This window comes from Theobroma umbraticum, unplaced genomic scaffold (genome assembly GCF_002168275.2).
Source record: "Theobroma umbraticum cultivar Fairchild unplaced genomic scaffold, ASM216827v3 scaffold_4.1, whole genome shotgun sequence".
Lineage (NCBI taxonomy): Eukaryota > Viridiplantae > Streptophyta > Magnoliopsida > Malvales > Malvaceae > Theobroma > Theobroma umbraticum.
The window spans coordinates 1,363,687-1,389,609 of NW_018397258.1; the positions used below are offsets into that span (position 1 = coordinate 1,363,687).

Here is a 25,923-nt window from a genome sequence, read left to right on the forward strand (position 1 = left end):
TGTTAGAAGTCTTAGTAGTTTAGATATTGTGTTATACAAGAATTAGTAATTTATTCCAAGTCTTAATAGTTTAGATATTGTATTGTACAAGGATTAGGAAAGTTAAGAGGATTTTCTGTGTATATAAAGTGTCTCCATGGAAACAAAAAAATATCAAACTTGCTGCTTGCTAGACCTTGTTCTTAATTTTCTACTCCACGTCCATGTCGATGAAAGAAGAATTAACAGAGGGGGAGAGTTCTTCAAATTGGGCTAATATTGTAGGCGATGTTTTAAGATGCATTGCAGATAAGACTCACTCAGTTCAAGATGGTATTCGAATGGGTACAGTCTGTCGATCTTGGCAAGCTTCACTCAAGGATAAAGAAATCATCTTCCCTATTTGTTTGATGCTTGCACAGAAAGAGGACAATGACAAACATTGTTTTTACAAGATATCAGCAGAAATCTTCATTGAGCTGGAATTGCCGGAGATCCGAGGAAGGAAGTGTTGGGGTTCTCCTTTTGGTTGGTTAATAACCTGTGGGCTTGATCTCGAAATTCAATTGTTTAATCCTTTATCAAGAGCCAACCTCGCCCTTCCTCCACTGAATACCTTCACCCACCAGGAACATTGGCAAAATCGGACTTCTGAAGACTTGCGTAATTATTTTATAAAAAAACTCGTGGTATCCTCAAATCCTGCTTCTCCAGATTGTATTGTTTTCGCAATTTATTCTGAATTTAATTTACTAGCATTTGCAAAACCCGGCCATAATAAAGCATGGACTCCTATTAATGCTGCCCCTACCCTAATTGAAGCTACCCGTAGAATTCGATTCGATGACGTCATTTGTTTCAATGGTAGTTTCTTTGCTGCTCGAGATAATGGTCAGCTTTTTTTATGTCAAGACTTAGACGCATCTCATCCTAAAGCAGTAGAGTTTGCCTCGGCGCCTCCAACATTCTCTCTATTTTATACTAAATATCTAGTTGATATGGGTGGAAACCTTTGTATGCTATCCCGCAGTGTTTATCAATATGGGTTTACATCCGACGACGAAGAAGGGTTTACTTCTGATAGCGAAGAAGAGATAGAAATTTATACTTCTGACGATGACGAAGAAGACTTTTTCACAAGAGAATTTGATATTTTTAAGCTGAATATGGAAACAAGGAACTGGGAGAGAATTCTGTCACTGGTGTGACGCATTCTTATTTTTGGGAAATTGCTACACTTTCTCTGTCATTGCTGCAGATTACCATGGCTGCAGGTCTAACTGTATTTACTTCACTAAGGATGATAATTCTAGGGGTCCTGATATAGGCATCTACAATTATGAGGAAAAGGAGACGCTAGATCTTTTCCCCAAGTCAGATAACCTGCGATATCTACGATCTTCATTCTCACCGCCATTCTGGTTCATTCATTGCCCTCACTAACAAGCAGACATGATTTTCTTTGTTTTCTACCCACCGTCTTCAATTGTACTTGTAATTGAGTTCTACTTTATAATAATAGAATTTCCTGTTTCTTGAAGCAGTCACTGCAGCACACAGAATATACGGACACACATTCAAAACTACAGAAAGGTTGTTCAAGTTCTTTTAACTTCAGAAAGCGAGCTCACGCCAGCTTTTGACCATTGCAAGTGTGTCTCCAAATCGGGGGCTGCAAACCAACCTGTGTGCCCATGTTTATTGTTAATGAGAATTTCCATTAGTTAAGTACACATAAATGTTGCAAAGCCTTTAAATCCATAAATCAGAATTTCCGTTAGTTAAGTAATGCAATACAGAGAGAAGGCATGAGACTAAAACAAAAAAGAGAGTCAAATATTTACTCCAGATTCGTCAGTTGCGTATTTCCTAAAAAAGGCTCTTAGTCAAAATCTATAATTTTCGCCCAGGCATAAATTCTCAGACAAGTGTTTTCTTACCTTCTTTTCCTCCCCCTTCAACTTCTAGAGGAAAGAAAAAACAAGGGACAATTGAAAAGTGCTAATCACACATGTTGAAAGCTGCTGCCATATTTATGTATTCACATGAGAATGAACGCATTATGGAATTATTCACAGTGATGATACATGGTACTAAAGCTGATATTACCTAGGCACCTGCGTACACTATTAAGATATATTAAGTCATATTTGAAATTCGAGTATGGCAAGTATTCATCTCTAAAATTGCTAGATTTTACTGAGGAATTAATTCATTGAATGCCCGTAACCATCATTTTCCTGGTTTGAGGTTTGTTCCCTTCTCTAAAATAACCAGAGTCCTATGCATTTGCTTTTTGACACTACTTTCTTCGACAGGAGCGATTAGAAAATTTGGCCCGAACAATCGGGGCTCTGATAACTTGCAAATAATAGTGATTTAAGCCTTTTTAATTCATAAAATAGAATTTCTCTAAGGGTTTCTAGTGAGATTGTTTTGCTATCTTGAAAATAGGATATAATTAGTCATGTAGGCTGCCAAGTGAGGGATCCCGGTCAAAATACACAGAGAGAAGAGCTTGAGATAGATATAAATATATATATATATATATATATCTAAAGGAGGCTCTTAGTCAAAATAAAATTTGATAGGGACACTTCTCGAGCAAGTGTTTTGTTTCCCTCTTTCCCTCCCCTTCAACTTTTAGAAGAAAGAAAAATGAAGGGGCAATTGCAACCAAATGCCAACTTCAGGTATTATTATCATCTCTATTTATTTCTCTCTCTTTTTTTTGAGTTGTAATAAAATGATTAAAATGATGGGCAAATTGCATTGAGTCCAACATAACAGTTCATGAATAAAGGAGGCAGCTTCAAGTATGGAAAAGCCCAGTCACCCTCAAACAGCATTACCAGAAAATTCAATTATAGCCTGCTTTCAAAGAAAAGAAACACTGCTTTGGCAGCTTCCTTGGCAAGTACCTTCTCTTTAATAATAAATCTGAGCAATGAGGCAATCAATACAATGCGATAGTACCTGAGTTTTGACTATGGCCAGCCGCACCGAAAGGGACCTGAAAATCCAACAAAAATAAGATGCATATTATTGACTTACAAAAGATGAAACAGAGTCGATATGATAACAGCAGTTGACATGCAGGAGAACCACTTACATCTCGAATACAAAGAGATGCAGCAACAAGGAAATTTGGATAAATTTCAGTTTTGTCTTACGTATAGAGTTTTGTCTTGAACCTTTGGATCCCCTACTCGGTTAGATCCTCCACTGATGTAACTCGGCTTTTTGGGAAGATACCGCTCGGTGCAGCCTTGAAAAATTGGTGAGATAAAATGTCACCTTGTAGGTATTGAGGAGTGGACCAAAAGCCATGGTAGGGTAGTTGAAGAGGATCAAGCCGGCCATGTTCTTTGGGGAGGTTTAATATTGTCTCTTTTTATTCTTTCCTCGGTTCCTGGAGAGACAACATCTGGATTGTTTATTAGGGATGTAATGAACTAAGCCTGGTGAGTACTGAGTAGTGACGTCTGACTCGAAAGGCTAGCCTGGTGAGTCGACTTCTCCTCAAACATGGAAAAGAAGGAAAAGAGTAAAACGCAAATATTTCATTTTTATTCTTATTTTGCAAATTCAATTTGTACGTTCATATTCAATGCCATGATTTGCAATTTTTCACACCAGTTTTACAATGACACATTCTTACAGTGAGAGGGAGTCGAAAGTGGAGGGAAAGACAAAAACAAAAAGCCTTAGACGCTGATTGTGGGAGAGAAAAGAACAAAGAAAGAAAAACAAAAGAAGAACAAGAAAGATAAGTGAAATTCCGCAAACTTCCCTCAAAAATTTCAAAAATGACCATTTGACGTGTCACGCTCCTACATAAAGTATGTATATTAAATTTATTATATTTATATTATATTTTATTTAAATTTTGGTTTACAATTAGAATTAGAACCAAAAAACATAAAAAAATCTATATTATATTCATTTTATCATTTATACAAGCAAAGTAACCCGCCAAGCCCATGCGAGCTCAAAGCCATGGCCATAGGCGTGCTGACAGAGCAGAGACAGCTTCTCATTTGTTTTGGGAATTGGCCGTGATAGGAAATGCTTATATGTTCAAAGCCCGCATTTTAAAAGTGATGTCCGAACCAATGGGCCATATTATCAAGCCTTCAAAGTGAACAAAAGATTAATGAGATTAAATTATTTAAAATTTTCCATAATTAAATTAATTAATATTATTTAAAAATCAAATGAATTTACAGAAAATTAAATATTAATTGATTAATCAAATTAAATAGATTAATTTGGTTCATAATGAATTAACCGAAATTTTTAAACTCAAGCCTGATATTTTTAATATCATTTTTCTATACTAATTAAAAAATAAATAAAATTAAGTTATAAATTCTTCGTAAAATATTAAAATATTTCAATAAATATGATTAAAATTATTAAAAGGTTCAAATAAACATAAACAAAAATACATACCTATATACATGATAAATTGATTAATTCTGTTAATCGAAAAAAGTATTTTCAAAATAAAAAATTGATCAAATTAATAGATTTAATTGGGTTTAATTTTGAATTAATTGAACCATTTTGAATCAAATTTATTTGATTAATTTAATTCACCCTTGCATGTTCTTACATCTTTGATTTTGCCTTTCCACATTTTTATTGCCTATCCAATTAAACTTTGGGGAAAAAAATAAACATATTACTATCAGTCAAACAAATTATTAAAAAGGCATGGGACTGCATGCAATAAAAAAAAGACAAAAATTGGCATTTTCCAAAGATCAAAAAATCACATATTCCTTTTTTCTAAAGTTGTTTAGGTATGCTACTATACATTTTTCAATGCATATATTCATATCCATGCCATGCAGAGTTACTGCTTCCGTTCCCATAGGAGATTCTGAGGAATCATTCCAAGAATCATCCTCTCCCCAAAATCTCTCTTTCCATTGACAATCACTACAATGACAATCATTCACGAATCTTTTTCTCACATCACCAATGAAGACAGACTGTGGGCGTGGGACCCATTTCATTGATGATGGCAATTCCCCACTCTTATTCGAGCAAAAACTCACCAGCATGTCAATTTAGTCCTCCCTTAACCTACCTAGCTAGCCCGCTTGCCTACATTTAATTCACTACAATATGAAATTGGTCTAATGGTGCTTGGTATGACTACAATACCCGAATATGCTTGGGAATTCTCCTCACCTCAACAACTTCTTATTACCTTTTCCAACTGCCATTTCATCACGCCAAGCATATGCTGTTTAATATTCTATTAATCTTTTGCCTAATATAACCATTAGCATCAAATCATTTATTCTTCTTCATCATCAAAAATCTTCACTTTCACCATTTTCTTTTTTTTTTTTTTTGCTTTTCGGTGAATTCAATTTCGGGTTTTAAAGAAATGAAGTTTGGGAAGAGATTAAAGCAGCAAATCGAGGAAACTTTACCGGCCTGGCAGGACAAATTCTTGTCCTACAAGGAGCTGAAGAAGCTTGTTAGGTTGATTTCTTCGGCTCCGCTGCTGTCGGTGGAGTCGATGGAGTATGGAAAGGCGGAGGCCAAATTTGTGTACTTGTTGAACAATGAGATCGATAAGTTTAATGTTTTCTTCATGGAACAAGAGGAGGACTTCATCATCCGACATAAGGTAAGTTTTATTACCATGAAAACGGTTGGCATGGCCATGAAATAAAAGAAAGATTAAAATATAAATGTAGTAACTGTTAAGTGCAGCACTTTTGGTCGGCCAGTTAGTGAACTCAACTGAGTCAACTCAAATGACTCATCAAACAATCCTAGGCTAACTCCAGAAGTTGGGAAAAGCACGCAATAGGAGTGTTTTTCTTCCTTCTTCAGTATCTGATACAAGAAAGATTGATCTAGGCGCTAGCAAGTGTGTATCTCTCTAAGGAAGCCAATTATTTATTTATTTATTTATTTTAATAAATCAATTGACATGTTTTTTTACATAAAAATAATAATAATTAAATTCTCACCACAAATGATGAATACTTTTTAAAATAATTAGAATTTTAATCAAGCGTGTTACTAGACATTCGAGATATTGTATTCAACATCGATCCATTTAAGTTCTCGGTAGAATTTCGATTTTCAATTACTTGATATTTAAAAATAATATGAATAGAAATTTGAAGCAAAGGATTTATAAATTTCAGGAATTGCAACAGAGGATTAAGAGAGTGATAGATACATGGGGGCCGGATGGAACTAAGCCATCAAAAACAGATTATAGAGATGGAATGGCAAAAATTAGAAAAGACATTGTCGATTTCCATGGAGAAATGGTACTCTTAGAGAATTATAGCAATGTCAATTACACAGGTAGTCACCATGACAAGCTTTGTTCCATATTATCATGAGCCGTAGTCCTGTAGAAATTGGCCTTTTCCCTTTCTTTGGTAAACAAATTTACCAGGCAATGTTTTGGGTTCCGCAGGTTTGGCAAAGATATTGAAGAAATATGACAAGCGAACGGGTGGCTTATTGCGCTTGCCCTTCATCCAGAAAGTGCTGCAGCAACCATTTTTCACAACTGATCTCCTTTCCAAGCTGGTTAAGGAATGTGAAAACACCATAGATGAAGTATTTCCAGTGGACGAAGGAGACAGGATGAAAGAACGAAGGGAAGCAATAACGGTGGCAGGGAAAGGAATATTTAGAAACACAGTTGCAGCTCTGTTGACCATGCAAGAAATTAGGAGAGGCAGCTCTACTTACGGCCATTTTTCTTTGCCTCCTCTCAACTTGCCAGACTCTGATCTCATACACTCGTTCCAACTTAGCTCCCCAATCCCCATTCTCTGATGGGAAAACAGAACAGGAATTTTATGAAACATGTTGCCGCCGTGGCCTTAGAACATAGTGTACCTCCTACTATTGTGGTCATATAGTTTTCCTTTTATTTTTTTTTTGGGTTTAGGATACAAATGCAGGTGCATCCTGCAGTCAATTACTGATACATTTTTGATATGTTTATGAGGATTGATCTGCCTTCTTACACCAAGTGTCTTTTTTTTTTCTTTAACACCTGCTTAATCTCATGCATTCTTTTTCCCTTAAATTGTTCCTTGTTCATGAAAAACCACCTGGTGAAGCTGTCCTTTGACATGGGAAAGTACATGTCTTACTATTACACAGTAGTTAGAGGCGTTGGGGTTCATTCAAAATCTTTTACTCAGTAATAAAAAGTCCCATAACATGAAGTGTGATTATAGGTGTAAATAATATCACAATTTCTTTTTTCACATATTCTTATGTTTGGAAAAGAGAAAATACAAAAAGTGAACTCAAAATTTTCTTATCAACGGAATCTTTTAAAAGAGTAAGAAATGCGAATCCAAAATTTTACATTAAGAGTGATTAATAAATAAGTATAAAAATAATCATATTATAGATATTAAATTTTTTATTTATAATAAAAAAATTAAAAATTGAGGAGCGGCGGTTGTCACTCCTTTGGTTGTGCCTCTACTTAAATGATTGATAAATATTTATATTTTTTTGATATCTTAGAGAAAAATTTATGAAATCATGGTGCAAAATAATTTTTACAGGGTGATAACAGAAAGTATTATTCTTAATTTATCTAAAATATAAAAATATTAAATTTTTTAATAAAATGATTTTCACAGCAAAATTCTTTGGATAAATTAATTTCCAGTTACAAAACAAAAGTTACAAGTGATAGCGTTTCTTTTTTAAAAAAAACTTTTAATTACATGATAAATGTTGTTCTCTCCAACATTATGAATTTTGATTTTATATTAAAAATTGCTAAATTGCTTCTTTGATATTCACGCTCTATTTGAAGCCATGAACTCTTTAAATCTGTCATGTTCCTGGCAAAGGAGAAACCAGGGCCTGATTCCCAACATGTCTGGTCGGGCTTGGTGTCCATGTAGCCTGTGTTCCTAGCTTACTGTCAATCGAAGGCCCGGCCTTGAACTCGAACCGGATCTGTTCTGACGCCTTATAGAAGTAAAAACAATTCCCTTTCGGCCGGAGAACTAAAAGGAAAAAACGTTTCTTTACTCCTGCCACTTAAAATTGAAAACCAGAGGGTAAGAAAAGTAGAAGAGCTCTGGTTGTAGGATTTTCCCACTCTCAGCAAAGCAGCATGCTCCCTGAGAAATGGGGATGAATATCGCGAGGAGCTAAGGCAAGCTTGTGGATTCATTTTCTATTCAACCAGGTAAATCCGGATTTTTTTAAATTAATTTTTTATTCTTATGGGGAAGAAATTTGTTCAGAAGGTACTTAATTTAGTATATTCGATTGAGTTATTCACAACAATCAAGTTTATTAGTTACGACACTAATTTGTAAAATTCTCTTCTTTTTCCTTTTCTTCTCAGTTCTGATTAGTTATTATAGAAATTCGACTTCTGAACTCTCAATTTTACTTTGTCATAGTAATTGTGGTTGTTTCATTTGGAGATATGGTTGCTGTTCGAGCTTAGTTCTTAAGGTTTTGAAGAACTATATTTTGTTATTTATGAAATTCATAGAGAACCCAATGATGAATTGTTAATCGGCCATTCAAAGAGTATGATTTATAGTCTAAATAATAAAATCTAATTCAAATATTATAATTAGCCTTTATTTTTACTGAGATTCGGATGGTTTAGTTGTCTTTCTTTCTTTGTGAGGAAAAAAAATATATAAATTACAAATTCCCTACTGTGTAAAATATCTAGTAGCTATTGGTTTTCGGTAAGTAAACATTGCATTGCTTTCTTACACATGTAAGCTGGCTTTGACTGTGTTGGCAAGATGCAAGTTTGTTATACTTGTCACTAGTTTTAGATGCTGGAAAGAGTTTCTTCATTGAAGATGGTGGCTCTTTAACTGAGATTTATGCTTAATTGTTGTGATATCAGTAAGTACTTGGACAGTTGTCATACAAACTTTTATTTTTTTTCGCTTCTTCCACTGCATTTATCCAATCAGGAGCTTTTGAGATTGGAGAGTGCGTTATTATAGTGCTTTCATTAACATAATTTGTATTTCATGCATAACATTGCTGAAAGTTTATGGTTCTACAAAGAGAAATTTATTAGGAAACAGCCATTCAATGATGTTTAATCTTTCAGGATCAAGTTTTCCTACTAACATCTTGCATATGTCTCAGAGAATAAAAACCACGTCATCTTATCTGGGCTGCTGAAGATATTAGTTATGAACCAAGGAATGGCTTCTCTGGCTCAATCTCCTTCTACCATGTCCATCACTAGAATTCCTCAAGCTCATTCCAAAAGCATGCAATTGTTGAAAGCCTCAAAGGTGCCACTTGTGCTCGCCTTCCGTCATATCCACATTAGGCAGTTCCCTGTTTGCTGCACAAAGTTATCCAAGTGGGAACCTTCACCAGTCACATATGCTCCAACTGAGAAAGCTGGTGATAACTTCTTGGAAAAATCATCTGAAATATTTGAAACTCTGCATTCTGACAACAGAGGCGAAGCATCAGCAGCTAAAGCTGAAGATCTCACAGATGCAACTAATCAGCCAGTGGTGCAGCTTCAGTTTCTTAAGTGGCCATTGTGGTTGCTGGGCCCTTCTCTTCTCCTCAGCACAGGCATGGTGCCCACTCTGTGGTTGCCAATATCTACCGTATTCCTTGGCCCGAATGTGGTCAGCCTTCTTTCCTTGATTGGACTTGATTGCATCTTCAATCTGGGTGCAACCCTTTTTCTCCTCATGGCAGATTATTGTGCCCGGTCAAAGAACCTGGGACAAGCTTCCAAGAGCAAGCCTCCTTTCAGTTATCAGTTCTGGAACATAGTTGCAACTTTGACTGGACTTGTGATCCCCTTGATGATACTATTTGGATCCCAAAAGGGCTACCTCCAACCTCAGCTGCCTTTTATCCCATATGCAGTTCTATTGGGCCCCTACATTCTGCTTCTTTCAGTACAGATGCTGACTGAGATGTTGACATGGCATTGGCAGTCACCGGTTTGGTTGGTGACCCCAGTTGTGTATGAGGCTTACCGTGTGCTCCAGCTAATGAGGGGGTTGAAACTTGGGGCTGAACTCAGTGCACCAGCATGGATGATGCACACTATCAGGGGCCTGGTGTGCTGGTGGGTGCTTATCCTTGGCATGCAACTCATGAGGGTTGCTTGGTTTGCTGGATTTACTGCTCGAGCTCGTCAACAGCAGTCTTCTGCTTCTGCTGATGCTTAATGCTAATTACTACTGGTATCATAAACTAAAAGCAGAATTGTGACTTGATATAGGATCTATGAGTGTATAAATCAAAGAAAATCTCCCTACATTTTGTTATACAGAGCATACAAATCAAATAAAATGTCTCTACATTTTGTTATAGTACATTTATTAGGCAGCCTGATAACATACATGTAAGAAATGTTATTTGCATTGAATAGCTTATAGAAATGTTTTTTCTTTGAATGATAAGAGGAGGCGTGCTCCGAATGTCACAAATAAATGCAGAGGTATCAATAGGGTTGATGGAAGATATATATGTCACCAACTGTTTGTATCTCACCCATCTCATGCATGGGGTGAAAAGTATTATGTTCCAGTATTATAACAGATCAGAAAAGGTAAAAATGCTTGTTTGAAACTCCAAAGGAGTGAAACTCTACTTAGATATTCAGGTGGCTGGTATATACATTAAGCTTGGTTATGTTTTACAACAGAAAATGCAGGGATTTTAGGGGTAAAATATAAAAGAAAAGAGCATTTTGGAGAGAAATGCAGTCTTTGGTATGACAAGATTGGAGGAAACCTGTTGAATAGCCAAGGAAATGAAGCAGGAATGATAAGCAACAGGGGCAGGGAGATGAATGAGCGAGAGTTCAATAGGCAAGAAAATGAGCAGATTGCTCCCCTACATTCTCCTTCATTGGTACCAAAAATTTCCACCAAGAGTTGCTTCGTGATAGTTGCTACCAGCCTACCATTCTCAATCTCCACCTGCGAGTACTCAAGACTACCCAACTAACTTCATTGTTTATTCCGACAAAGGGGTCATCAAATCTATGTTGTGCCTTACATGCTACTCCATTATCTTTTGGGGGGGGCGGGGTTTGAGAGTAGTACTTGGAATTTTGGATTTCCAAACAGTCAACAATTTTTCTTTCTCATTTTCTCGGAAGATAATTTGGGTTTTAGAAGAGAAAGTGTGTTCCTTTTCTTTTGGGGGTGTACTTTCAAACTCGAAAGTCCACATCATCGGGGGACAAAAAGACAATTATAGCCTTGAATGGAACCGCATGATACTGTAAAATTGGGAACCGGAAACAACCGCAGTCAAGTCGAAAGCAAGACAAACATCACTGTCCCACTCTCTTTGCTTTTCAGCTCTCTCTCAAAGACCAGTCACCCATTGTCTAAATCCCTGTCTCTCACTTACCCCCATCTTTTTCACTCTGGTTTCCTCTCTCGCCGGTGGACCAGAAACTCCACCGCCTCTTTTGAATCGTTGCCGGCAGCTCCTAATCGCTTATAACTCCGGTGGCCTGTCTTACCGATCCAGTCGCGATGAGCACCGGCGAACTCCTCAGCATCGAGCCTCAGGAGCTCCAGTTTCCCTGTAAGCATCATCCTGAACCCTTTCCTTATCAAAATTTTACAGCTTTGCGCTGCTTTCCAGATCCATGTCTTGCTTATAAGTTACGTCTTCAGCTGTTTTCTAATTCTTAACATTTCCTGTTCCTGAATTAGTTGAATTGAGGAAGCAGATCTCGTGTTCTCTAAACTTGTCCAACAAGACCGACAATTATGTGGCTTTTAAGGTAATTGTGTTTATTCTTAAATCTCGTATGTCTGCTATTTTTTTCCCCGAAGGATTTCTTAAGATTCTTCTGGGAAATTTTATCTGGGATTTCTTTTACCTAAAAGACTTTGATTTTACTTAGTCTGCGTATCTTTTGGATGTGAATTTTGTTTGTCTTTTTTGCAGGTCAAAACAACAAATCCAAAGAAGTACTGTGTAAGGCCTAACACTGGAGTTGTGCTGCCTAGGTCTACGTGCAACGTTATAGGTTTCTCTCGTTGTCCCTCTCTCGCACAAAATCTGGACTTAGCTATCATTTTTTTATTTAATCATGTTTAATTGTAGTAATTTATTTCTTCTTTTCTTGTCTGTTAATTTCATGGTAATCATTAGCTATTTAGCTTTACTATCAACTTTATAATTTCTTTTTCGAAGTTACTTATCGGTTGATTTATGGAATATCAGTTACAATGCAAGCTCAAAAGGAGGTACCTGCTGATATGCAATGCAAGGATAAATTTTTACTTCAGACTGTGGTTGCTAGTCCTGGAGCTACACCAAAGGATATAACTCCAGAGATGGTATTTATAGAAACTCTATTGGATGGGATTTGGCAAAATGGGTTTTTGTTTTCTGACTGTTTGCTTTTAAATATGTTAGTTCAATAAGGAATCTGGGCATCCTGTTGAGGAGTGCAAGTTGAGGGTTGTTTATGTTGCCCTTCCACGACCTCCATCCCCAGTTCGAGAAGGATCTGAGGAAGGCTCTTCACCTAGGGCTTCAGTCTCAGACAATGGCAGCTTGAATGCTGCAGAATTTACAGCTGTGAGAATTCCTTGTTTTGGTGTTTGACTTTGACTAAGGATTTAGTCTTGATCAGCATGTTCCCTCTGAATATTAATGAGTTGTGTTGTGGTTACATGATTGTACCTGCAGGTGTCAAGAGCTCATGTTGAGCAGCATGAACCTCAAGATAACTCATCTGATGTAAACACTCTCTCTCTCTCTCTCTCTCTCTCTCATTGGTACTTTAGCATCGAGCATTAAATTTTCAAAGCCCTTGTAAGGAATGTTGGCAGGCTTTATCTAAACCAATGAAGTGAATCATGCCATTCATGATAGCAGTTCGTAGTAATTGCATATGGTTGGCTTTTTCATTTCCATATTTGGCATAGTTTAGGAAAATAGCGTAATTAATTTTTTGAACTGTACAAGTTGAAGAATGCATTGGCAATACTGGTAATAATACATGAATCTTTAGTGAGGAAATTTTCTTGACCTATGTGTTTTTCATAACTCACCCATTATCGAACATGGTTCCGCTGACCACCTTGATTTTGGGTTTTTAAGTATGTTAGTTTACTAGGTATTTTTATCATTATCATGTCATTATTATGGGGTTCATTTCTTCAGTTGGAAGAAAATCTACTTGTTAAGTTGTAGTCGTTTTGGTTGTCATTACTTTCTTTCGGGATAGACTAGGTGTCATATGATATTCAATTTTAATGAAAATTACTATCTTAGCATCAGGCCTGCATGCGGGCCATACATAGTGGTATAAAGAGAGCAATTTTAATATACCCTTTGATGCTATATGGCACTTCTTTCCTTGTTTTAACCTTATCTAGTTCATATGCTTTTGTAACTTTTGTTGTCTTTTAATTAACTTCTATGTACAGAGAGTGATTCCCTCATAATAAGCAAATTATTTTCATGTTAAAATTCCTATAGTAGGGCTGAACATGCATGTCACTTGGATGGTGATATTACCTTGATTTTTTTTTTTCTTCAATTTTCTTGGTGCATGTTTAGACCTGTCAATTAGGACTAGTTAGGAGTGCAAAAATATGAACACTGTCTCCAGGATATGGAAGGACTCGTCGCCCTTTTTTTTGATATGATGAAAAGTCTCCCCCATATGCTGGACAATCCTGTCGTCACTGAAATTCCTCATCCAGATAGTGGTTTTGATCATTATTACAACCCCATCTAGGTGATATTGGGTGATTTAAGCACTTGGATTAGATAATCTTTTAGTTGTCTTTTTTATCCTGATGCCAATTAGGAGTAAACGTATGGATCTCACATGCCCTGCTTTAGATGCGGAACCATCACCTTTTAAGATAATAAATGCTAAATTTTTAATCATCATATCCATGTTCATGGCTCTTTTACGTGATTTACTATAATAATAATCTAATAGAAATATGTTAGAGAATTATCATCTACTTGAATCGTTGATGCTACACTGTGGCATTTTTACTCTGAATAATACTTTTAATTGCAGGCAAGATCTCTTATTTCCAAGCTAACTGAAGAGAAAAACTCTGCCGTTAATCTAAATAACAAGCTTCAGCAGGAACTGGTAAGTTACTGCCGATTTCCTAAGATTTTCTTGCAGAGTACTATGGAATTAAATCTTTGGGTCCTAAAGACACAACAAAAAGGCTAAGGAATTAAGGACCAATTGCCAATATGTTAGCTATGTAATTGCATGATCATTCATCCGCCGTCATGATCCAGTTGTCAATAACTTACCATTGTCTCTGTGTTGAAACAGAGACTGAAAATGAGATTCTACAAAGGGTTAGAGAGACTTAAAAGGAAAAGGGATTTAAAATGAAAAATAATAAATAGAAAATGCTGCTGACAATTTGTAATCCGGTAATCATGTAACATCAACGACACCACGGGGTTATGTTATATTAATAGCTGTATTGCAGCCTTACATTGAAATGTAATTTGCAGGATCTCTTGAGACGAGAAGCCAATAGAAGTCATGGTGGTATTCCATTCATGTATGTAATTCTTGTCGGCTTGGTTGGCATCGTTTTGGGATACCTTTTGAAAAGAACATGACCACCAGGTTTTACCCTTTCGTTCTTTGATGCAACTTCATGGCTGGTAAAAAATGAAATGTAGAAAATTTTAAAAAACAAAAAACAAATGTTTGACGTATTGAGGTGTAGCCTTTGTTGAATGTATTACTTACTGGTCTTTATGGACTCTTAGAAAAACATGCCCCAAGGTGTGACGGGTAAGAAGCAACTTTCCTTCATTGTATTACCATGCATTGACAGTAGATCTTTCAAGTGGGAATTACTGGATTTCATAGTTGTGCCCAACTTCTTTATAAACACTTTGCAAGTGGAATTTATCCCTGAGTTTTGGTAAGAGAAATGGGAATGATAATCACATGCATGTGCGGTGATCATGCTGTTTCTTTGCTCAGATTATAACTAGAATAATGTTATAGATTTGAGCTTAAACACATTTATCTGATAACTTGTACAATAAAAGAAAGGAGAATACTGCAATTTCATTAAGAATTTGCAGATGTTCGTAACATGTTGCATCTGCTGACAATCTTCCGGAAATCATCAAGATTTAGCTGCAGGGAAACCAATGGGAAAGGTTGAGTAGATTCTTAATTAAGTAATAGGAGTCAAATATCATCTTGGAAGTCATGAATGTTTACAATGCAATGAGAAGCTAATATGCTAGTTTCCAAACTTCAGATCAAGGCAAGCATTACATGTGACACGTGCTGCAACTGACAATGGTTCAAGAGAAAATTGTTGAAAGACCTACTCCTTACCTGCCGGCCCTTGCCAGTTTGGGAGCACTGACACACAAAGATAAACAATGCTGAATGAACTTTATTTACTTCTTCTATGTTTTTCTTTTGATCAGAGAATAAATGTCAAGAACATGGGGCATTCCATTTTTACCAACATAGACCATAACTCACTTATACATAGTTATTTGTTGGGGGAAAAATTACAACCTAAAGTACGTACGGACCTTCCCATCTTTGTCGCCATCAAAGCAATGGATCATATCAGACAACTCCTTATCTGTCCAAATAAAATCATATGCAATAGCCACTCTTCGTAAATCTCTCATAGAAATGCTTCCTTTTCCAGCCTCTGGTAGCCAACAATGCTTTTCATCAATGAGCAAAAACATCTTCAAGAGTAGAGAGATAATAATACTAATAATTGATATAGTGTTATGTGCATTAAGTGGGTTCAGAAATAGGTTTCGAGTTATTGAAACATGCAATTTAGGCAAATAAACCAAAATCCTACTACTTAGCTAAATGCTGTTACCAGAGCTTTTGGCACCAATTTCTTCCACATGCCGTGATAATGCTATATAATTACTGAGGTTGTTTGGTAGAACAAATCCCGACTAATTTGGGGAATGATTTTCAACGGCAAAATTAGCAGGAATCACATAAAATAACTTGTAGCATCTCAAATGGGATGCAACTCTCCAGTACAAGATTCTGCTGGCCTATAAGCTTTTAGATTTTCAAGAGCAATGCTAATGCAAAACGCACATGGTTCCTATTTTCTAAGTTTTTGACGGTAAGATTACTTTGTTAAAATTATGCACCTCCATAAGAGAGAGAGAGACATGGACAGGCATCAGAAATTACCATCAAACTGAAAGAAGTGCACAACCATTTCATCCTCAGTCATCTGCACCCGAGTGGTGAACTGTGATCCACAAACGAAAAGAAAACCAAGAAAATACAAATTAAGGGGAAGGAGAGCCAAATAGTGTAATTCTTGAAATCTAAACACCAATTCTGAATCAAACAAACCGATTTTTTCTTCTTTAATCGAGCATTCCCCTTTCTTTCAGTGAAAGTAGCATCTTGCACATCTGCTTGTACAGCACCTGAAACTTCACCAGAATCTGGCAGAGACAGAGCAATTGCCTGTATATCACTCCCAAAAGCTTAGTCTCGCAATAAAACTAAACATTTAGAATAAACTGAAGATCCATGGTAACAAAAGCTGGGCAATATGTTCTACCAAGCTCAACAACTCAAGAACCTAGCAATGGAAACAATATTTGCTCCATTAGTCATCAAAACTGACCTTCATCAATTCATCATCATCACCAACACAATCTGAACTACTCAAATGTTTTTGAACAGGAGTTTTCTTCTTAGGTTTTGAGCCTTTATTCTTCACCTGGAGAAAGAGAAAATCGAAGAAGTTCTTTAACAATAACTAGATGGCTCAAGGCGAGAAGTATGACCATTAATGGTACAGTATACACGTAGTCCCCCTAGCCATTGCTGCTAAAACACAAACCAAAGCAAATAAAAAATAGAGCGTAAAACAAAAGGAGACTCATTGTCCTTAAAACCTTAAGATAGCGTTTACACTAAAAAAATTCAACTTTATCATCAACTTCACCAAGAGCAAAACAAGCAACAACCAGAGAGCAAATACAAGTCTTAGAAGTGGTTTCATTTCCTAACAACTTAATCGAATGTTGTATTAATTTTAGGATTAGACCATACTTATTATTTCAAAAATGTACTTTTCAGGCTCCTTAAACACAAAAAAGGGCTGAATTGTAACTGAGCACCCACCTTGTTTTTACGAGACTGAGGCGTTTTCTTACTCCGAAAGTCCTCCTCATCATCATAATCATCATCAAGTTTATCATCATTATCATCGTCGTCATGGTCTTCCTCATCATTGGGCCTGTAATCTTCATCATCCTCAACGACCTTGCCCTTTCCTTTAAGCTTACTCGAATTCCGCGACGAGCCCATCAAAGAAGAAGCCATTTTGGACAGACCCAGAGCCTCCATTCTGGCTCTGTTCTCCGCGATTCTCGATAGCCTCTGCTTCTCGTATTCTGATATATCCTGCTGTTTTCGCTTGGGCTTTACTTCTACTTCGCTTAGCTTCTCTTCATTTTCACTATCTTCTGATTCAGAATTCGAGATTCTGCGCTTCGCCATTGTATATTATAATTCCCCTTTAGATTTCCGGCTCGACTTTGAGTTGAAGAATCCAAAGAGGGGTTTCCATTCTTTCTGTTGCCTTTCACTCCTTCACCTCTTATATCCCGTTCATTTCCAGGACGAGTTTACCCCTGTAATTTCCCCGTCGCTATAACAAAGTCGTTAATTGCATATCTTCTTTTTTTTTCCCTCCAAATTTCTCTTCCTCTACTAATTTTCCCTGGAAAATGTGTAAGATTTTATTTTAAGAATTAAAAAATTAATATTAAACTAATAATTTTATTTTCCCCAATTCCATAATTACCCCGAGGAACGAACTGTACATGACGAACCTAACCGTTCCCCGTAAAATACCAACAAGGCAAAGACTATCCTCGAACCTCAAAAAGCTCGAAAAACTCCGAATCGTCCCTCCAAACTCTCCTCAAATCCTTCAAAAAAAACCGAACCAACCACAATGAAAACATGAGTTGAGATTTTCCCCCATAAAAAAAGATTTATCATTTTATTAATTTTATTATTGCTTCCATTTTTTATGGCCTCCTTCGTCGAAATCGATCGGTACAATCTGATTCCTCTCTCAGTGAGTTCACTTTGCGGTTGCCCATGCCGTCCCTTATACAACAAAACCCTAACTCTCAGTACAAGGGGAGTCCCTAAACTCAAGCTCAAGTTAGTCTTTGATGGATCCGAATTGGTCGTCCCGGTTCGTTCTGCCCGTATTTACATCAACCGGCGGGTTATTACGGCTGTGGCGCGAGCTGAACCGGAAAGTCTCGACGAAAGCAATGCCAAGGAGGTACCTTTACTTATACTTGTGCTCGTGTTTGTTTCTTTCATGAGTTCAAAGTTGTGTTTTTTGTTTTTCACTTGAGAATCAGAACTTGGAACTTGTCAAAAAATTGTTTGTTGCATTTTGATGTCTGAAGAGCTTCAATTCTTAAGAAAAGCAATAATATGAGAACTTGGAATTGGAACTAAGGGTTTTGAATAATTTTGGAATTTGAGAATTTTGGAAGTGATTGGTAGCTAATTGGAAATAGTCATAAAGAATGCATGATTAGTTATTATCTAAGTTTCAATTCTCAAGGTTTGTTCAATCGATAAATTGAAACTGTTGTGTAAGATGGTTCCTGAGACTGCTATGTTGTAGGAAGTTGACAAAGGCCATATTTTACCAACGGTGAAGGCGGATGCTCTTTCCCAGCAACAGCATAAATCAGGTCAGTTGAGGAAAAGGATTGTTTTTGGACTTGGTATTGGTATCTCTGTCGGAGGTGCTGTATTAGCTGGGGGATGGGTTTTCACTGTGGCTTTGGCTGCTGCTGTTTTCCTCGGTGCACGTGAGTATTTTGAGTTGGTAAGGAGCCGTGGAATTGCTGCTGGAATGACACCTCCTCCACGATATGTCTCACGAGTGTGCTCTGTTATCTGTGCCCTCATGCCCATACTTACCTTGTAAGATTGACGGATATGCCATATCTTCTCTGATTGTATTATAAGGGATCTTCTAAGATTTTGGTTCCGTTGTCTTTATTTGGAATGCAACAGCTTGCCTTCCAAATATGTTTAATTCCTACTTTGCGTGTAGAAGCTTTTAAAAATGATTTGGTGTTGTAATTTATTTGGTGTTTCTGCTATATTGTCAGGTACTTTGGCAATATTGATATTTCAGTGACATCTGCTGCATTTGTTGTGGCTATGTCATTGCTCTTGCAAAGAGGAAATCCTCGTTTTGCTCAGCTGAGCAGTACCATGTTTGGGCTATTTTATTGTGGCTACCTCCCTTGTTTCTGGGTTAAGCTCAGATGTGGTTTAGCAGCTCCTGCTTTGAATACTAGTAAGAATTTAGATTTTTACTCTTTTCTGCTGGTAAATTCAAATATTTGTGTAATTTTCCATGAAAACTGATATTTGCTAAGTGGACTGATTAGAACTGAAAATGGAATTTATTTTCTTCATTTGAAGTCAGAGTTTATATACTGTTTTTGCTGAAAACTTGGTGGTTTCAATTAGAATTTTGAAATTTCTGAATCATGGATCTTGAAACAGTTTTTCTTTCCTTGGATGTGAAACTTCTTGTCTTCTGGCTTCTGGTTCATTTTCATGTGTGGTTTAGGAAAAATAGGGGAATGGAGTGATGATTTTCACCAAACTGTTTTACTAAGCAGCTTCTTTTTGGCAGGACTAGGAGCAGGATGGCCTTTTCTTCTCGGAGGCCAAGCTCATTGGACGGTTGGCCTTGTGGCAACTTTGATTTCTATCAGCAGCATAATTGCAGCAGATACATATGCTTTTTTGGGTGGAAAGGTATATGGGCTTGATCAACAAGACCTTCACTTATTGAATTAAAACTGTTAGTATGTTAGAGCTGAGAGCTGCTAGCATCACTTTGTTAGTAAATTTTTTGTTATTTTTCAATCAAATTTCAAAAAATACAGTTATTTAAATGGCATGAGGACAAACTTTTCCTTACATTTTAATTTGTGGGCATATTTTCCAATGACCTTGATTGTTTTTGTACCCTTGTTCTGATCCAGGCCATTGGTAGGACACCACTTACTAATATAAGTCCAAAGAAGACATGGGAAGGAGCTATTGTTGGTTTGGGTGGTTGTATAGCAACTTCTGTTGTACTGTCAAAGATTTTTAGCTGGCCAGCATCTTGGCTAAGGTATTCAATCAATCTCTCAAGTAATGTTGTACTAAACATCTTGTGATCCAAATGTAGCTTGCTCTCTCTCCCTGTCTCACACACACACACACACCCACTGTAACTTAAAAAGCACCAGAATCCATTCCCACAAAAGAAGAGCTGTTGCCTCAGAATTCTTTTTTTGGTTGATATATATCTTGAGCCTATTAGGATTGGAAAGCTATAGCAACAGTGTAAGGTATCTTCATTGAGAGGACCAAAGGTGTACAAATTCATTTATTTTCATTAATATGTAAAGCAATGGTTACATCCATTTGGGCTCATGTACTTTATATGCATGCACACATCCATTAGTCCATGTGCATGCGAACCATGAGCTTCTACTGTGTTTTCTGAAGATTTCTGTCTCTTTCTGTATGTAGACCCATGCACACAGAATTTGAGTAACCATGACAAATGATTATTTTTTATTATTTTAAATTAAACCAAATCTTTTGACTAGGATCAGTGTAAGTGTTTTCATCATTCCAGGAGCCAAACATGGGGATGACTGGATTGCTCTGTTATATTTATCAATGAACATGGATTCTATGAACTTGACCCTACATCTATACAACTCTGAATATTTTAGTTTATTTTTCTTTTGAAATTTTTTATTAACAAATACTTGACATATTTACTTCATCATTGTCAGTGCAATAGCCTTCGGGTTTCTGAACTTCTTTGGGTCTGTTTTTGGTGATCTGACTGAATCAATGATCAAGCGCGATGCTGGTGTTAAGGACTCTGGCTCCCTAATACCTGGGCATGGTAATTATAGTTGTGCGTGTTTAAGTTATCTTACAAGTTGAATTAATTTCCAAGACTAAAGAGGGTGACCAAGAAGTTTGCTACTTGAAATAATTGAAAGATAGATGCTCTATGATTTGGCTAGAGTAATTTGGTGCTAAAAAACTTGAGAAACCTTTTGTCATCGTTACGTTAACATGTGTGCATTGTCATGCAGGTGGAATACTTGACAGAGTGGATAGTTACATATTCACAGGTGCACTTGCATACTCTTTTGTAAAAATCTTGTTACCACTCTATGGCATTTGATATGTAAAATTTCTATCAATATCAAGAGGGAATAATACCAGATAGAAATTCTCCTGTCTTTTTGGATATTAAAAGGATTGCAGAAGCAAATTTGATGATATTTGCAGGGGGAAATTCATTCTACTTGCTCTTAAAGAAGGAAGCTGAGATTGCGTTTGCAACTCTGCCATCCCCATATTTTTACTGGATTGTAAACTCTAGGAGTTCATTTTTTATACACCTTTCTCAAATTTTATCTAGACCAAGGTACCATTTAGACATCATGGGGTTTTGCTTTTTAATTTATGGGAATTTTCCTTGTAATAATATGACCAACTTGAATAAAAGATAAAAATGTTAGATTAATGTGGAACTGAAAATGAATATGCTAATACGATTATTTGAAGAATGTAGTATGAATTATACAATCATCGTCTTTAATGAACCTAAAAATGGGCTCAATCATGGCCCAATAAAGCTTTGAATTTGATAGTAGACAAGACAGGTACTATAATCTTTTGTCCCACCTTTTTGGGTTGGATAGGAGGCCGGTCGTGAAACAAGGCTAATCACCACCTGGGTTTCACATGGCATCCTAACCCATTTGTTTCTTCGTCGTCGTTTAGCAACTTGCTCAACTCTCAAATTATAACCACATTACAATTATAACATGGGCTAAGCCTCAATCTTTTCATAATGATCTTGGTGGTTATGATAATGACTTGATGTTACTCCTCCATGTTGTCGGTTCCACCACTAATCTCAGCAACAGAAAACAAATCATGTTTGATTTTTTACTTTTTTAGTACCATGCCCTAATCAACAGCCTCCAATCTCAAGTCAAATTTTGCATTAAATATTGGACATACACTTCAATTGTGTTATGTCGTTTCTACTTATACATTCAAATCAAAGTTAATCAAGCTAAGAGCATAATCATTTGCAAACTACTACTCGTCGAATCTCACCATTGATCTTTTAATGTTAATCCTGTTTCAGATGATTGGTTTTACTAAAGAAAATACAGATGGCTTTTCGAGTTTGAACATGTTCTAACTCATAGAGCTTAGTAAGAGACAATGGATCCAAAGGGGGGCAAAACACTAAGAAATCCCCACCTAATTCATCAATCATTCAAGAGAGAGACATTTCAGCGGCAAAATGAATTCAACCAATCATCAATGGTCAACTCTTTGTGCCGTCTAAATATATAGTATACTTATAATAATTAGTACAGTGTTATGGAAGAGGAAGTCTTCTCCCATCTCATCACTGAAAGAACTGAGAAAGAAGAAAAGAATTCAAGAAAGGGCGGTGACCCAATTATTTCGTGGAGGCAACAATCACAAAGACAAAGCCCCCATGTACACAAGAGGCTGCCAAACCCTGTAAAATTTTCACATGGAGTTGTCTGTTATAGCACTATGTCATGGAAAAATGACAGAACTCCAATCCAAGCAAATGTGTTTGCCCAAATCAAAATCTCTGTCGGTTTCTTCTTCTTTGTTCTTTTCTTTACGTCATTTTTGTTTCTTTGGGTCCATCTCCAAGAACTACACCAGGTTTGGGAAGGCTTGGTTTGGTGTTGGTGTGCCACCCCAACATTGTTAATTTCATAAAAAATTCTTCTTTTTTTCTTTATTTATTGGACTTTGGCCACATTGAATTATGATAACAAGCAGAGAAATAAGAATAAAAAGGAGTATGAAAGATGGAAAAAGACTTGAGAAACAATCAACGTACGGGTTGACCTTTAGCATTGGTGGGATTTTTCCGAAAATACAAAAAGAGAAAGATAAGAGAAGAAGGATGGGATAGAAATGAAATTAGAGACGCTGGTTTGGAGGCCATATAGCCAAGTCATCCATGCAAAGTCCCTGTGGAGCCAAACCTCCACCAAATTTATGAGAGAGAGAGAGAGAGAGAGAGGCTTGAGCATGAAGACAGGGAAGAAGCCAATTAGGATGTTATGTTCGTTAATGGAGGTCCTACCATAATTGGCTTTTGACAAGCATGAGTGCTTACTTTTTAGTTTTGGCATAAAAGGGAAAAAACCACACAACACAGAAAGAGAAAGAAGAGAAGAAAATGTGTGGGACGCAAGGAACGCGTTGTTTCTAAGCTGACTAGAAAATGGAGAAAGAAAAGGATGGAAAAGAGGGAAAGAGAAAGAGAAAAGAGAGAGGAAAATTTAAAATAAAACAATGAAGGAAACTTAAAGAAGAGTTGGAGAAGATATGGTGGGCAAGCATCTATTAAAGTGAAGAATGAGAGTGAGTGAGTGTGTGTGTGTGTGTGTGTGAGAGAGAGAGAGAGAGAGAGAGAGAGATAAGCGAGAGATTTGCCTGATGAAAACCCTTACTTTTCTTGCACACGCACACCCATATACCTCAGCCATGCCACCCCACCACATCTCCACCTCATTTCCACCTTTTGCTTTTCTTTCTATTACTTTTTCTGGAGGCATATTGCCTTGGATGCTCACAAGGTTTTTGGCTTTAGCTTCACTTGTTTTCCCCCCCATTCTCTTTCTGTTTTAAGTATTTTAGTACTATTATCTTAAACTTATTGTTTTGATTTGTATTTCATTTTTGGTGCCAAGTGATGGGTCTTGGCATGTGTGTTAAAAGTCTGCAATCATTGTGCACTACACGGCTCAACCAATTCTCTCACTTTTCCTTTGCTGCAATCTGTTGAAAGGTTGAGAATTGAAACCATAATTATTAGCTTGTGGTTACATAATATAATTGGGGTGCTCATATGCATGTGGCAGATCAAGGGGAAATACTGTTTCACTACGAAGAAATCATGGGAATTCATTGGATTATTAAACTGTGATAAAGTCATGTCACCTAATAGATAGACTAGGGGTTAATTATAACAAGAACACCGCATGATCATAAACATCAGATTGCTTCGATGCTAAGGAAACATCAACTCCCTAAAGGGCCGAGGGGGGCAAAAAGAGAGCATCAACCTCGGGCAAGAGAGATCATATCCTGAAAGACTTTCAGCCTTCTTTACAGCTTGTCGTGAGCATGATACGTTACAGGAATGTGCATGTTTCTAGCAACAACGTGAAATGCCTTGTGATCAAACTAATAACAATATTATCACTGAGGTATATGTATCTTTGTGGGAAAAAAGTTCTGGTTGATGATTTGAGAATCATGATTAAGTAATAAAATAACAATAAAGAATAGTATATACTCTTGTAATTAACCCTAATAAACTTTGGTTTGGCCCATCTGAAGAAGATTTTCAGCATTCCAAAGCACCAATGCAGGGTAATTGGATTGCTGGTATTTTTCCTTTTTCAACCTTTTCGATATTCTTTACCCATGCAAAGGGGGGACCCATTTTTGTGTTTTTTTCTATGCTGTTTTTGTAAGCTCCAGAAAAGAAAAATGGAAGTTTTATAAGGTGATTGTGTGTTTAATTGCAGCAGGGAATGGTGGTTGAATTACAGAACTAGGCTTTGGGTTAGTGACCCACCAAAACATGTTTTGAACTTTGAAGAGGACAAAAGCTGGCAAATGTCTCGAGTCTTTAGCATATCTTTGTTCTTCCAAAAAACATAAAAACTGAATCCCTCACTCCTAGGAGGCTTCTTCGAGACAAAAGTGCTTACCTCAATTCCTTAATGAAAAGTTGTTTATCATTATACTTTCCAGGGAAGGGTGATTTTTTAAGAGCTTCAAAGAGAAAAATATAAAGAAAGTGTGCCACTTTTATGGGCTTCCATATCTAGAAGATGCCCAGCCTAGCTAAATCCTGCGCCCTCTCTCTCTCTCTTCCTCTTCAATGCCCTGGAATCTGCTTTCAACTGTTGAGGTGACTAAAGGCAACAATGGCAGGTCCATCCAAGAGGGGCTTTGATTTTGGTTTTTGTGAGAGAATGTTAAGGGGAAAGCCACTTTTCCATGCATTTGCTTATGTTCTTTCCCTTTCCTTCCCCCAAATGGGCCACGTACCTGAGAGCAAAACAAAAAAAAAGAAACGAACCCCATAGATATATTGTTACTCCAATCACTAATCACCATAATTTCAAATCTCTTTTGCTAAAAGACCAGCTCATTTTCGCCTTATGACTCTTCTAGTTAAGACCTCTTATGTATTAATCCTCATCATTGTTTCTTTCAGACACTTTGGTTCGTAAGGAACTTGTCTTTATTTCATGAAAGCTACTTTGTGGGGTGAGGGGCCACAAAAATTTCATGTGGGGTTTCCCTTTAGTTTGTGGAAGGCAAGAGCTCCAGCTAACTACAACTTAAGACAGCCCTTAACCCCTCTGAAATTGACTCTACATTGTCTTTCTAAAATCCCATTTATGGATAAGAAAAAAATATTCTTTCTGTTCCTAGACCATAAGCTGTGCCTTTCCCAATCTTGGTTATTAAAGCATCAACGTAATTCACCGATCCTTCATCGCTTTCAAAGAGAGACATCCTGGATTCACCATATGAATTGATTTATCTGTTCTTGTAGTTGACCAGTTATATCTAATCGTGGCTTCCTTTGGCACCTCCAGCATGAGTTTGAAAGGGTAAAAATGGTGGTCCTCTTGATTTACTGGTGCAGTAACTCAAGAACATATTGAATTATTGATAGCTCTCTGTATATGATAAGTGATAAAAACTTTAGAAAAGAACTGCCAAAATTGAGA

At 36.8% G+C, this 25,923-nt stretch overlaps 6 protein-coding genes across 10 annotated transcripts; 5 read left to right on the top strand and 1 right to left on the bottom strand.

Moving 5' to 3' along the window:
- The first annotated feature begins 203 nt into the window (after nt 1-203).
- LOC110413256 (putative F-box protein At5g55150) lies at nt 204-1,187 on the top strand. The gene has a single exon (XM_021424024.1). The coding sequence runs from the start codon at nt 204-206 to the stop codon at nt 1,185-1,187; it is 984 nt and encodes a 327-aa protein (XP_021279699.1).
- Nucleotides 1,188-5,195: 4,008 nt separating this feature from the next.
- On the top strand, nt 5,196-7,000 carry SPX3 (SPX domain protein 3). The gene is made up of 3 exons (XM_021425156.1): nt 5,196-5,629; nt 6,159-6,324; nt 6,440-7,000. The coding sequence occupies exons 1-3, from the start codon at nt 5,384-5,386 to the stop codon at nt 6,805-6,807; spliced, it is 780 nt and encodes a 259-aa protein (XP_021280831.1). The 5' UTR covers nt 5,196-5,383; the 3' UTR covers nt 6,808-7,000.
- Nucleotides 7,001-7,840: 840 nt separating this feature from the next.
- LOC110413855 (cytochrome P450 family protein) lies at nt 7,841-10,536 on the top strand. Its single transcript, XM_021424849.2, has 2 exons — nt 7,841-8,194; nt 9,133-10,536. The coding sequence occupies exon 2, from the start codon at nt 9,180-9,182 to the stop codon at nt 10,188-10,190; it is 1,011 nt and encodes a 336-aa protein (XP_021280524.1). The 5' UTR covers nt 7,841-8,194; nt 9,133-9,179; the 3' UTR covers nt 10,191-10,536.
- Nucleotides 10,537-11,271: 735 nt separating this feature from the next.
- On the top strand, nt 11,272-14,873 carry LOC110413183 (vesicle-associated protein 1-2). The gene is made up of 8 exons (XM_021423926.1): nt 11,272-11,565; nt 11,697-11,767; nt 11,935-12,016; nt 12,214-12,329; nt 12,409-12,573; nt 12,685-12,735; nt 14,036-14,113; nt 14,497-14,873. Exons 1-8 carry the CDS (start codon nt 11,514-11,516, stop codon nt 14,605-14,607), a joined length of 726 nt encoding a protein of 241 aa, XP_021279601.1. The 5' UTR covers nt 11,272-11,513; the 3' UTR covers nt 14,608-14,873.
- Nucleotides 14,874-14,999: 126 nt separating this feature from the next.
- Nucleotides 15,000-17,724, bottom strand: LOC110413182 (uncharacterized). 5 transcript variants are annotated; one of them, XR_002444925.2, is made up of 6 exons: nt 17,144-17,723; nt 16,641-16,736; nt 16,361-16,477; nt 16,193-16,253; nt 15,553-15,693; nt 15,000-15,139 (listed from the first exon to the last, which is right to left on the bottom strand). XR_002444925.2 is itself a non-coding variant. In XM_021423923.2 (6 exons), exons 1-6 carry the CDS (start codon nt 17,519-17,521, stop codon nt 15,071-15,073), a joined length of 846 nt encoding a protein of 281 aa, XP_021279598.1. In that variant the 5' UTR covers nt 17,522-17,717; the 3' UTR covers nt 15,000-15,070. The 5 variants fall into 5 exon arrangements, 3 of the variants coding, with proteins under 3 accessions (XP_021279598.1, XP_021279599.1, XP_021279600.1); XM_021423923.2 differs by having other exon boundaries at nt 15,553-15,677; nt 17,144-17,717; XR_002444926.2 differs by having other exon boundaries at nt 15,011-15,139; nt 15,536-15,693; nt 17,144-17,724.
- A 173-nt stretch (nt 17,725-17,897) lies between these two features.
- CDS5 (cytidinediphosphate diacylglycerol synthase 5) lies at nt 17,898-21,517 on the top strand. The gene is made up of 7 exons (XM_021423922.2): nt 17,898-18,323; nt 18,678-18,982; nt 19,174-19,364; nt 19,710-19,834; nt 20,065-20,198; nt 20,875-20,990; nt 21,187-21,517. The coding sequence occupies exons 1-7, from the start codon at nt 18,060-18,062 to the stop codon at nt 21,276-21,278; spliced, it is 1,227 nt and encodes a 408-aa protein (XP_021279597.1). The 5' UTR covers nt 17,898-18,059; the 3' UTR covers nt 21,279-21,517.
- Nucleotides 21,518-25,923: the final 4,406 nt, after the last annotated feature.

Bases quoted from the DNA above. Each gene is read 5' to 3' on its own strand.
- LOC110413256 (XM_021424024.1), top strand. From the start codon at position 204: ATGTCGATGAAAGAAGAATTAACAGAGGGGGAGAGTTCTTCAAATTGG.
- SPX3 (XM_021425156.1), top strand. From the start codon at position 5,384: ATGAAGTTTGGGAAGAGATTAAAGCAGCAAATCGAGGAAACTTTACCG. The intron at 5,630-6,158 runs GTAAGTTTTATT...TATAAATTTCAG, and splicing joins ACTTCATCATCCGACATAAG to GAATTGCAACAGAGGATTAA. The intron at 6,325-6,439 runs GTAGTCACCATG...TGGGTTCCGCAG, and splicing joins TAGCAATGTCAATTACACAG to GTTTGGCAAAGATATTGAAG.
- LOC110413855 (XM_021424849.2), top strand. From the start codon at position 9,180: ATGAACCAAGGAATGGCTTCTCTGGCTCAATCTCCTTCTACCATGTCC.
- LOC110413183 (XM_021423926.1), top strand. From the start codon at position 11,514: ATGAGCACCGGCGAACTCCTCAGCATCGAGCCTCAGGAGCTCCAGTTT. The intron at 12,330-12,408 runs GTATTTATAGAA...TAAATATGTTAG, and splicing joins AGGATATAACTCCAGAGATG to TTCAATAAGGAATCTGGGCA. The intron at 12,574-12,684 runs GTGAGAATTCCT...TTGTACCTGCAG, and splicing joins ATGCTGCAGAATTTACAGCT to GTGTCAAGAGCTCATGTTGA.
- LOC110413182 (XM_021423923.2), bottom strand. From the start codon at position 17,521: ATGGCGAAGCGCAGAATCTCGAATTCTGAATCAGAAGATAGTGAAAAT. The intron at 16,737-17,143 runs GTGGGTGCTCAG...CTCTTTCTCCAG, and splicing joins CTCAGTCTCGTAAAAACAAG to GTGAAGAATAAAGGCTCAAA. The intron at 15,678-16,192 runs GTAATTTCTGAT...GTTGGCTACCAG, and splicing joins GCACTTCTTTCAGTTTGATG to AGGCTGGAAAAGGAAGCATT.
- CDS5 (XM_021423922.2), top strand. From the start codon at position 18,060: ATGGCCTCCTTCGTCGAAATCGATCGGTACAATCTGATTCCTCTCTCA. The intron at 19,365-19,709 runs GTAAGAATTTAG...TCTTTTTGGCAG, and splicing joins AGCTCCTGCTTTGAATACTA to GACTAGGAGCAGGATGGCCT. The intron at 20,199-20,874 runs GTATTCAATCAA...CATCATTGTCAG, and splicing joins TGGCCAGCATCTTGGCTAAG to TGCAATAGCCTTCGGGTTTC.